Source organism: Alligator sinensis, unplaced genomic scaffold (assembly GCF_000455745.1).
Source record: "Alligator sinensis unplaced genomic scaffold, ASM45574v1 scaffold72_1, whole genome shotgun sequence".
Taxonomy (NCBI): domain Eukaryota; kingdom Metazoa; phylum Chordata; order Crocodylia; family Alligatoridae; genus Alligator; species Alligator sinensis.
This window is the reverse complement of record NW_005842547.1, coordinates 878,009-891,092: the sequence shown is the minus strand read 5'-3', so window position 1 is coordinate 891,092 and position 13,084 is coordinate 878,009. Positions and strand designations below refer to the sequence as shown.

The window sequence follows — 13,084 nt, the reverse complement described above, 5'->3', positions numbered from 1 at the left end:
AGCAGCGCGGTGGGCCCGAGAGTCAGGGGGCGTTACTGAGAAGTCCCCGGAGTGGGCGCAGAGAGCCCCAGACGGGGGGGCTGTATTTTAGAAGCCTGAGTTTGGGCGACACTGTATGGAAAGCCCCAGGAGGGGGCACTATTGTAAAGGCCCCCAGACGGGGTGACACTGTAGAGAAGGCCCCAGAAAAGGGTGTGTGTGTGTGTGTGTGTGTAATGAGAGAGACTTACCAGCGTCTATCCCATCAGCGAGGCTTGGGGCGTGGTATTAGGGGTTGGTAGGAGCCATGCGTAGCCCATAAGGCTAGGGTGCCTGGGGAGCACCCATCATACCGGGAGACCCCCAGGAGGTCCGGGAACACACAGGGACAGAGGTCCCAGCTAACTGTGCCCAGGGAGTCATAAGGCAGCCTCCCAACTTTATCTAACCATCAAAGACGTGGCGGGCGAGAATTTGAGGGTGCCCTTGGGCCGACTTGGCATGGTGAGGGGGCCGTAAGGAGATCACGGCCCTCCTGAAGGACCCTGCCGTGACAGTGTTTTTCAGCACTCTGACCAAAAAAATTGCCTAATCCTGCTGTATGCCACATTGAAATGACTCCACATTACTCTGGGTGTGGACAGACATAACAACTAAAATGTTTCCAAATAAAATACACTCACAAATGCTCCAGAAAGGAAATGTTTCAGCTGGTGGGCACACATACACCCTTGTGTTCTACTGTTTAGAACACTTCAAAATGCTGCAGCTTCTTCCAGCCAGTATTGGGTAGGGGATACTTGAACAGGCTGCAGCAACCAGCATCTCAGCTCCCCTCAGCAACTGGCACCTCAGCTTCATTTCCTCTCCCTTCATAGTGATAGAAGGTAAACAGAGAGGAGAGCTGAAACCAGGGCAGTGAAGTACAGGATGTGGGGGGGAAGCAAAGAAGCAGGGGCTGCCCTCAGCTTTAGCCTCAGCCCCAGCTGGGCTCCCATCAAGCAGCTCCTTATCTAGCACCTGGGACCTGAGGATATACTTTTAAGTATCTTGAAATACCTTCTCTCTTGGGGTTCTTCTTGAAACAGCAGTAGGAAGAGTAGTGCATATTACTAATATCACCAACATAAACATTAACAAATAATTTAGACTATGCAAATCATGACGCTAACTTAAAATCTTCCTGTCTCTCTCTTATTAATTGAATTTCAGTTACATAGCTAGGGTCCAGAACTGTATGACAGCTGAAATTTTCATATGATCTCTAGCAGATGGGATTCTAGGTTAAATAACATATCTCAGATATGTATGCAAAATGACTCATGAATTGGCTACATTGCATGGGAAAAGTGCCCTCTCTCCTGGTAATGCATGGAATGGCGTTATTATGCTAATATTTCTTCACCACTATTCTCTTTGTTTTGCTATTCTGTTCCATTTCACTACCTTTGAAAAACAACTAGTCATTAGCCTGTATGATGGCCAAAAATTAAATGAAAAATGTTGAGATTTAAATTTCTTGTGTTCTTTCATTTCTTGCCTAATTGTGTACCATATATTAACATAGCCAAAAGGAAACAAAGAAAGACATTTTAGTTATCCTTGCTACTCTAATTCACTGTTTTTCCTTCTCTTTAAAGAGAAGTACTGGTTTTCTCTGAAATCTGTTTTTCATTTCATGACAATACATACATTCAGAAGAAGCTGAACTTCAGTTTACTGTCACTGGTTGCATCTCCACATTCATTAATGCAATTTGCTAAAGAGCATCCATTGTGAGGTACTAGAAAAAAGTGTATTAGCCTATTTTAATGTGCAGTAGCAAATGTGCACAGGGTTTTTTTTTTTGGGATGCTTTGATGCACATTAAAATAGGCTAATGCGCATTAAAGTGCCCATGCAGATGCACCCACTGTTAGTTAAACCACCAAAATATAACATATTTTTGCAAGAGAATTTCATACATTTTATCTTTCTTTTAACTCATTACTCAAGTTTACTTCATATCTTTGTGTGTGTGTTTTGCTGCTTAGTTATTTCGGTCATTAAATAATGGTGGAATATTTCCCATGGCATTCTAGCACAGAGAAGTAAGTAGGTAATCAGCAGAAAGATATTTTAATACACGTTCACTATTTCAAACAACTCAACTTTGACTTTTTTATTGAAATTGAAGTGTGAAAATGATTTATATTGTTACAACTCCAAATTCATTGGTAGCACTTTTTCCTTGTTAACAGAAAGCCAAATAGCATGTTTTTATTTGCCCCTGAAGGAAATAATGTTTTTAAGTGTGTAATTATCCTCCTCCAACCTTTGGCAATATAAAGACCTAGGAACACAGAATGGCATTTGAAATTTAGTACATGGTGTTTATCCTGAATATCTTTGCTCAAAACTAGACTTTAAACAATCATTACAGTTTGATAAGAAGCATGAATGCCACTATTTTTACTGGATGTCTTTAATGGATGTTTCACCTAATTAAAAACAACAGCATTGGATTTTAAATGTAGTTAAGGTGAGAAGTAATTGACCTAAAACAAAGCAAAAGTTCTGTTTCACACTTGTGCAGTACGACTAAACAAATACAAAAACTGTATTCAAATCTGGTGGTCAGTCAATAGGAAATATGATTCTAACTGGCTTTATTCAATTTGTGGATTATGATTCACCTCAATGTAAAGGTGATTGTATACTGAAACATACAAGCATGCACCTATTCACAGAGGAAATGTCTTTGGCTTCTTAAAAATAACTCTCAATATTTTTCATTAATGAATTTATTCACTTCTGGAAGGTAAGTAAACAGCTGAGTGGAACTGACTCCCAACTTGCATAGACTGGTGAAGTCAATGGATGTGTGACAATTTATACCACTTTAGGATCAGTTCCAAAACGCCCAAGAACAATTTGTCTCACCGCGTATGTACAACTCCTTCAGCTGACAAAGACCACTATAAACATTCTATGGCCCAATAAAACCTTCTAGTCAGTACTATATATGATACTGGCAACACAGTGTCTGTTAACAATTTCTAAAAGGCCCTAGTAAAAACCAATCAATTTACCTTGATAGACAAAATGGAAACCTCTGGCAGATGCTCCACTCTTAGCACTGAATCGCAATAGAATCTGATTGGATGTGGCTAAAGGCAAAGTCTCTCCTATAAAAGTAAGGGTGAGGGGATAAGAGGAGGGAAGGACACAATTTCAATAATGGCAAACTCAAGCTGGAGACTCAGACAAAGAAATTACATTTGAGTAAAATGTTTGTTTAAAATTCTGACAGACAATATTATAATTTTTCCTCATTTCATTCCTTCATATTTTACAGAGTTATATTTGCCATTAGCAGTATAAAAACAGTCACAGACCAAAGAATTTTATTCTGTAAAACTATATTGTATACACACTTCCTGACATTTGCTGCAGCTGTTGGGATTAGATCTCCAGTAAGTGTCTTGTCTGGGGAATCTATTACTGTTTTGGACCATCATTATTATATGTTTGCCAGGGTTTGTTTGTGGGCTGACAGCTTTTTCTTGCATCCCATAGTGCACTAAAGAGTTGAAAGCATAGTAGAGGGGCACCAAGCTCTTTCTATATAATGTATATAGTTTAAAACATAAGTAAAGTAAAATAAAACTGTCTCTTCCTTTTCTAGTGAATCTTCTGCCTCTGAAATATACAACATACCACATTAATAATAAAATTAAATAGACTTTCCAAAAACAATTCCATTTCAAATAATGCTGGCTCATCATCTGGCATGTTTTATTCTCCTCTCCTCAAGGAACTCACTGTAAATTTGGCAAACTAATTTAAGAAGCCATAGATGCTCAAAATGTTTACACAATTTTCTTATTAGCTAAATGCATTCAGATCTTGATAGAAGTTCAGAAATGAAGAGTTTGATCTTAAATGTTTATATGTTTGCAAGGTTGGCTTTTGATTATGACAAGGGTGTAGATCTTGCTTGTAGTTATATCAGTGTATACCTAGACATGTTATTTAGATTTCTTAAATGTGTTGATTTACAACAGTTTAAATAACTTGGTGCAATAGGTCTGATGCTCTTCTCATTAATATTAGTTTTATTCTGTTGTAACTCCAGTCATTTCAATAGAGATCCTCCTGATATACACCAATGTAAATGAGGTATGAACCTGTCACATTAATTCTGCTGGAATTAATATCACTGGAAATAAAAAAAAAAAAAAAAGCAAGTTTTATTGCCCTTCAATCATTTAAAAATATCTACCAAGAAAAATGGGTATTGGTTTTGACTTTGTTGATACGGATGTGACAAAATAAAATTGGATGTTCAGATAAGATTAGTTCTATTTTATTAGCAATTAAAAACTGAACATTTTATTTCATAGCTAGACTCCTGCAAATATCATTAAAATTAATTTTGATTTTTTCCCTTGCTACCTAAGTAGATATGATTCATTCAAAAAGATTACTTTATTTTTCAACTGTGAATATGTTTCTCATTAATTTGTCAAACAGATGCATGATCAATTGTTCCAATAAAAGATATAATTGTAACGATAAAAACTGAAGCCACAAATTCTGAACCAAGAAGAATGACAAACAATATATGTTTAAATTCTTAAATATGTCAGTCATATTTCTTTATGAGGCCAGCTGTTCAAAATTATACATATGCAATTATAAACTTATTTATACATGTTTCACTTTAGGTACTTAAACCCCAGAAATATTCATGCAAAGCAGAGAGAAAATTCTACCTCCACTAAAATCCATAAGAGTTTATCATTGACTTAACAAAAGGCCCAATTTTCAAATTCTCTTCCTCACTGATCCCAAAACTATTTGTGTTTAAATTAGACTCACAGAAAAACATAGCTGTGCAGCTTTACAGCAATATGGAATCATTAGATCATCTAGTTTAATCCACTGTATAATGCAGGCCACCAAATTTTCCATCCAGTTATTCTTGCACTGAGCTCAATAATGTGAGCTAGCTTAATGAGTACCTTCCAAAAAGGCATCCAGTCTTGATTTAAGTACTTTAAATTATGGGAATAAACAATTTATCTTGGTAATATACTCCAGTAATTTACAGTTACACCTTTACAGTTACTTCTGCTTACCTTTGAAAATCAGGCCCATAATGAGCTGTACATCCATGCTTGGGTCACATGAATGATTAATACTTCTTTTTCTTTTTTTACCTGAATGAGATCCAGAGAGTGAGCTGAGAAGTCTAGCCTGGGGGGTTTCTCCATCAAATAATTCTGCCACATCATTCAATGCTGTCTGGAAATAGGCAAACTGTCCAAAAACAACTGCAAATAATAAGAAAAAGTACAGAAGTCACTCATTAAAAAAAACAAGCAAACAAAACAAACAGAACAGTTTTGCTCATCCTAGTCATTAATTGAATCCTGGATGGGCTGAATCCTTATCTTGCAGGGAGGTTCTCTCAGTTTAATTTTTACTCTGATAAGAGTTCATCAGATACCCACACCATTACTTATTACTTAATTTATTTTTTACTACTTTTTTTTCTTTCTTCCTGTCCTTTTCTTCTTTTTTTTTTACAGTGCTGTGTTTAACAAATATAGTGACACTTTTTAATGTGATTTTTTTTCACCTTTTTAATTAAATTCTGTTATACTTTCCCTAAAAGATGAGGCGTTTTTGACTTCAAAGACCATCACCAGTTTAGCAATATATCTGCCAGTTCCTGGAATTTGTGAGCCTTGCCCAAGCAGAATGATTGTTTTGTCCAGATGAGGTGCCTAGGTTCTTTAAACAAAAACCAACCAAACAAAAAAGAAATAGCTGAACACCTCCAAACAGCAATATGGAAAGCTCAGGAATACTGAATAGAAGCAGCTAGGAAGTGCTAAGCACAAGGATCTGTCTGAACTACCCTTCATATGGGTTTAAATGTCTGACTCATGTTGAATATTAAGGCTCTCTATTTGTTTGGAACCTGATTCTGTTTTTAAAAGTAGGTAAATAGCTGATGGTGGTTCTTGTGTTCATCTTTCACATAATATTCTAGTGCTTATAGCACTCACATTGGCAAGGGAAGACTAGTTTGGGGACCCTCTTCATCTCAAGTTGCTTCAAATCATTTATCTCAGTCGTCACAAAAAAGTTAAGCTGCAGCCAGATAAAAGCCTAATAAGGATTATTTAGATAAGGAAGAGGCCAAGGTGGAGGATGAGATAACAAAAGAGATGGTCAGAGAGCTTTTGATGGGTCTGAATGAATTCAGGTCAGTAGAGCTGCATAAACTTGATCCCAGAGTACTGAAGGAACTGGCAGAAGAGATGTTAGAGTCCCTGGTAATGATCTTCATGAAGCTGTGGGAGACAAGCCAGGTACCAGAGGGCTGGAAAAGAGCCAGTGTAATGCCCCTCTTTAAAAAAGACAAAAAGGAGGCCCAGAGAACTGGGAAGTTACAGGAGGAGATCTTAAGGAAGGCCCTTAGCAAGCATCTGGAGGAGGAAAGGATGATCACAAGAAACCAGCATGGATTTATGAAAAATAGATGTTGAGCCCCTAATGTCTATGAAATCTATGAAACCTTTGAAATGTCAGACAAACTTGATCTCCTTCTTTGACACGGTAACTACTTGGATGGATGAAGGGAATGCTGTGGTTATGGTGAATCTGGCCATGCAACCTTCTCATAAAAAAGCTGGAGAAATATGGACTGGACAAAACTACTGTAAGGTGGATCAAAACTGGCTCAATAGCTACAAGCAAAGACTAATTATTATCCAGTCCATATCAGAATGGCAGGAGGTTTCAAGTGGAGTCCTGAAGTGGTCTGTTGTGGGCCTAGTGCTGTTCAATATGTTTATTAATGATTTGGATGCTGACACAGAAAGTTTCTTGAGCAAATCTGCATATGACACAAAACTGAGAAGGACTATGAACATGCTGAAGATCAGAACACAATTCAGAAAGATTTTGACAGATTGGAAAGCTGGGTTAGAGCTAACAGGATGAAATTCAATGCAGACAAATATAAGGGACTACACCTTGAGAATAATAATAAAAAATACACATATAAAATGGGTGACATCTGGCTGAATAGCAGTCTGCAGTGTGATACAGCTACACAAAAGGCAAATGCTGTTTTGGGGTGCATTAATAGAGGCACTATATGAAAAATGTGGGAGGTGATAGTACTTCTCTACTTGGCACTGGTTAGGCCTCATTTAGAGTACTGTGTGCAGTTCTGGGCTCCATATTTTAAAAAGGACATGGACAAGTTAGAGGGGGTCCAGAGATGGTTCTTCTTTATGGCAACCCTTCAAGTATTTGAAGACTGCTATCATGTCCCCTCTTAAGCATCTTTTCTCTCTTGTTGCAGAGCAGAGGATGTGGACCAATGGCTTGAAGTTGCTTGACCTTTGGCAGGTTAGAGTATTATGTCTGGGTTGTGACAGTAGGGTCTAGATTATGAATTCTATATGATATTTTGGATAGATATAATTCTGCCTCATTCAGGGGCTTTGACTGGATGACCTCTGGAGGTTCCTTCCAGACCTACTTCTCTATGACTGAAACTCACATGTCCACTTCCTAGGTGATTACCTTAATTGCAAGGGTATGGGATAGCAGCTGAGTGGATTGAAATCAGAACACTGTAGCTGAGTGCTATATAGCTAGGCTCTTTCTTGCTTGTTGTTTTATAGGCAAATAAATCCTACCCATATCCCACTTAGGCAACTTCAGAACCAACCTGGACCTGGATTTAAGTTGTGTTACTGCCATTTGTTCTGTTACCTCTGAGAATAAGAGAAAAGATGAACTGGAAAGGAAAGGGACTGAATTTATTTAAGTTTTTATTTCCTAAAACTAACACTAATAAAGCATGAAGGTCTTGTCACATAGTACTTTCACAAAGTAGCACTTAATAGCACATATCCCTGGTAATGCATTCTATACTCATTTGAGGACCGAGTTAAATGTATAATCTGTGGCTTCATATTACTACTCATTTTAGCTAAAACAATACAAAAATATTCTTATATAATAAACACATAACACTATTATCAGATTTCATTTATAACCATATTTAATTTTCACTTCAGTAACAAGGAATTTGAACCACATCAATAAATACTGCAATTTATTATAATCCACTTCTGTATGCTATTAGTTAATACTTAATAGAGTTTTAAAATTTCCCCGATAATGTATTTGTAGAAATAAAACAGTAAATTAAAACAAATCCATATTTTATTCCCAAAAAAACAATGTACTAGGTTTTTTGACTCTCTGAAAACTTAGGTGGATCTCACTACATGTAGCATTACTGCATTGACTTTATAGTCTTCCTTGCAGCCATAACAACAAAACACTTTTTTACATTTGTTAGGCTCAATGAAAGCTGAGACCTGGGAGAACTACTGAGGAGATTATCTTCACACCCTGACCATGGCATACTGCAGAGGACACACATTTTGGAAAATTTTAGTGCCATGAACTAAAGTCTGTGTCCCACTCCAAATTAAACTATGTACTCAGTCACAATAAAAACACTTGTTCTGGTTCTGACTTTTTTGAAAAGTACGCCCAAGATGCCTATAGAGTTATAGCTTAACCTCCCAGCTTTGATACCATTATAGTTAACATGTTTCATGTCTCTGCCATGTCCTACTCACATTTTGATATTTTTCCCTTAGAACATTTGTACAAAATTATCTCTCTCTCGGATTGAAGGCCACTAATTATTTACCGCATATTTAGGTGGGGTAATGAACTATACCCCTGAATCAACAAAACTGGTTTATATTTACCAATAAAATTATCACCTCCTAATAGGGTGATATCTTTCAGGCAAATGCATTGTACTTGTGACTGCACTGAGACAGAGTATGTTTCCATACTATAATAGTAATTAAGTGGTGGGGCATCTAAACCCTTTGTCTATAAGCCTCTTTAACCATTTAAAGCAAAATAAGGAGATGATATTGTACTATGCCTACTTATATTTGTTATAACTGGTCCATTGCTACTTGAGATAAAAAGAAATAAGTTTATTAGTTATTTTATGAAAATACATGCATCTGTTTAGGGAAAAGGAACATGCACTTGAGGATGGAGCAAAAAGGATGGAAGTTGAAGGATAATGCAGATTGAATGCAAGTCAGCAAGCATAAATATATGATATGCATTTCTACTGATTCCAGAAAAATGTTATACTTATCTTACAATAGGATATATCTGTCTCAATTACTACTAATTGGTAGTTCTGTTGCTGCACAGTTTGAGATTCTTATATCTAGTTATATTATAAATGGCTCAGAATAGATTTTAAAAAAGAAATACCAGTTTGATAAACTAAATAGGATTTCTTTAAACTGCACTGACTTCAAACAACACTATAGACCACTGCAATGTCCCAGAATAGTCACAGCACAGTACATACTGACTAGGTTTCTCCCTAACTCCCCTTTCCCTAATGCCTATATTAGGGGCTGCGTGAAAACAAATAGTCATTTTACATCAGCTACATGCCAAGCAGGGACAGTCCAGATTATTTTTCTATAAAATAAGGATAAAATAAAATAAGGATAACTATATTTCCCTATCCTAGAGAGCTAGTGCAAGAAGCTTTTAATAATTAATATTTTTATCACATTTTGGAAAATATAACGTACTATTTAGCCATCAGGCAGCCACCGCACTGAAGCACCCTTCTGCCCCAGCCACCCCCATCAGAATCTGCACATACATTGTTGCACTGTGAAGAACTCTACTGAAGTAAACTAACAAACTCTGCTATAGGATAGTACTTGTAAGCTAAAGAATTTACAAGTAGTATGCTACATCAGAGTTTGCTAGTTTATTGCAGCCTAATAGGACGGCACATATAGTTGCAGAGACTTTACCATGGAGCTAATTAGGCAACTCGGCAGTAAACTTGTTGTGTAGGCATGCCCATTATGTGAAGCATTCATTTGTCCAATGAACATTCTAAATTATAATCTCTTATATGATGATTTCTTAGTTTCTTCTCCATTTATTTGAAAACTTAACCAACTCCAAAGAAAACAGTTTCATAGGAGTATGAGATTGGAACCAGGTAAGAATACAAGTAACCAGTTCTGAATTTATTAATTTTATTTCACTATTAAAATAGGAATACACAGGAGGCTGGGAGGTGTTGTTTTGTTTTGCTTTTTGTAAAATTTTTCCATCTATTTGTCTCTAAGACTTGTGTGTGGGAAAATGCCAGAGAAAAGGATTGCTATAAATCCTTGGCAGCAGAAAGAGATTACGCACAATTTGCAATCTGCAGTTCACCATTCTCACCATTCTCTTTTGCAATAAACGGCTTAAAAAGACACTTGAAAAATCATACATAAATATTTTAAAGGATGAGATTATTAAGATGAATGAGTTGTTAAAGCAATCAAGAAAAGTTTACAAGTAAAATTAAAGTCTTCTGTTCATGATATTCAAGGAAAAAAATTTACATCTGAGGCAAAATTCTACTCCATTTTACCCAAATAAATTTAAAAAAAAACCCTCCAGTAACTGCAGTGGCATAATTAGGAATGCATGCCAACAAAGCTAGAAATCAGATATGGCACACAGATGAAGATAATGAGAAAACATTTGTAATAAAATAAACCGAGAACCTTTAGCTGATTGGTTTATATTGTTCAGACATCATCCAAAAATGATTGTTGGGAATACTGTAGGGTGGATACATATAACTGGTTGGATCATTGTACTCAGCAAGTAGTCCTCAATGGCTCAATGTCCAGTTGGGAGGAGGTATCAAGTGGGGTTCCCCAGGGATCTGTCCTGGGTCCAGTATTGTTCAATATCTTCATTAACGATTTGGATGGTGGGATCAAGTGCAAGATTAGCAAATTTATGGATGACAATAAAATGGCCAGAGTTGCAGACACTCTATAGGACTAGGATCCAGAATGACCTGGATAGACTGGTGAAATGTTCTGCAACCAATTAGATGAGATTCAACAAGGGCAAGAACAAAGTTCTGCACTTCAGGCAGAGTAACAGCATCTACAGATTCAGACTGGGGAACAACTGGCTAGGCTGCAATACAGCAGAGAAGGACCTGGGGATTATGGTGGAACTTAAATTGAATATAAACCAATAGTGTGTTTTTGTTGCAAAGCATCCTGGGTTATATTAATAAGAGTGTCACTTGCTAATAGAAAGGAAGACTCACTTCCTTTGCTCTGCACCGGTGTGGCCTCACCTACAGTATGGTGTCCAGTTCAGGAAGGATGTGGGCAGTTTGGAGAGAGTTCAACACAGAGCAACCAGAAATGATCAAGGGTCCTGGGGCACAAGATTTATGAGCACTGAAATAACTAGGGCTTTTTAGCCTATAGCAGAGAAGACTAAGAGGGAATTGATAATAATCCTTACATACCTGAGTGGGGATATAGAAAGGATGGAGACAGGACTGTCTGTGGTTGTAGGGGACAGGACTAGAAGCAATAACCTCAAGCTGCAGCAGGGGTAATTTAGGTCTGAGATTAGGAGAAACTTTCTAATTATAAGGGTGGTCAGGCATTGGAACAGGCTACCTAGGGAAGCTGTCGACTCTCCATCCTTGAAAACTTTCCAAAGCTGGTTAGACAGACATTTGGCAGGGATTATTTAGTCAGGGATGACCCTGCCTTGAGCAAGGGTCTGGACTAGCTTACTTTATGAAGTCCCTCCAGCCTACTTTCCTCTGATCCTATGACCCTACATACTGGTGGCACCTTAAAAACAGACAATATTTTTCTAGAAAAATGAAAGTAATATTACCCCATGGTTGTAACCCTACTACATTTGATTACTATTAAACTGAGGAAAGACATGCATTTTCATGTATCAATATGCAGGCTTTTTTGGTAGGATGCAACTCCACTGCATTTCATACAGTTATACCAGGGGAAAATTTGGTGCATTGTACTTTGTGCTATATGGTTTAAGAGCATAATCCCATTAGTTATGTCACACAATGCTTGCTGCAGAAATCACCCCCTTTTCAACATAATTCTGAACCAGAATCTAACCTTACATTTATAAATGTACACTCTCTCTCTCTCTCTCTCTCTCTCTCTCTGTGTGTGTGTGTGTGTGTGTGTGTGTATATATATATATATATATATATATATATATAAATATAAATATTTGGTTTGCTTCTTGTAACATTTTTCCATCTACATTCCATCTAACATTTTTGCAAACACACGCATACACATATATAGTTCCTCCCCTGGTTGCATAGAAAATCTCCAAAACACAAAGAAAAAGTAAAATAATCCACAATAATCCGCCTGCATCTGGCCAGAAACTAAAACAGTGGGCATGTCTACACATTCATTAATGTGCCATAATTACATTAATGAATGTAAATTAACATTCATGAATGTACAGGTAAGTTTATTACCTATAATAACCCATAATCAGTGATACTGCACATTAGCATGGATGAATGCTTTTTGAGAGACAGTTAATTACATTGGACTAAAGCTACTGTGCATTAGCACAGATGAATGCTTTTTTTGTGTGACACAATGTCCATTGGATTAATTTACTGCACTTAACTAATGTGCCCAGTGGATGCATCTACACAAGATGCTTAATGGTGCAGGAGCCTAGTTTTCTGTGCAGTAAGTGCATGTGTCTACATGTGTGCACACTTACAGCACAATAAAAATCACTAATTGTGAGTAAACTTGCTACCTGGAACTAGAAGTAGCAAATTTACTCGCAATTAATTACTGTCCAGTAGCACATGTGTAGATGCAACCTGGGAGTAAATTTGCTGCCAGGTCAGCCCTGTCAATAAGGGCCAACTTAAGCCTAGTCCCAGGGCTGCGGGTTGAGAGCCTCTCCTGCCCTGGGACTGGGATGCCTTTATGGCAGCTCTTGCCTCAGGCCCTTTAAAACCTGCAGGCATTTTGAGCCCTGAGGAACATAAGTAGGGAGCCTGTATTTCCCTGGGCTGGCCACAGCCTGCCTGCACCCTGGCACCACTGCCTGGCACTACAGTGCCACATAGCTGCTAGGCCTGTGCCATCCAGGCATGCAGGGTACTATAGGCTGCTGCAGGGTGCTGGAGGCT

General features: G+C 37.6%; 1 protein-coding gene across 1 annotated transcript in view; it reads right to left on the bottom strand.

The window, feature by feature from the left end:
• Positions 1 to 13,084, bottom strand: part of LOC102386534 (CUB and sushi domain-containing protein 1) — a 796,348-nt gene that overhangs the window by 168,361 nt on the left and 614,903 nt on the right. The window contains exons 28-29 of the mRNA XM_006032113.1: positions 5,184 to 5,297; positions 3,051 to 3,146 (exon numbers count right to left, since the gene is read on the bottom strand). Coding sequence (XP_006032175.1) covers positions 3,051 to 3,146; positions 5,184 to 5,297 — 210 coding nt within the window. The remainder of the gene's footprint in view (positions 1 to 3,050; positions 3,147 to 5,183; positions 5,298 to 13,084) is intronic.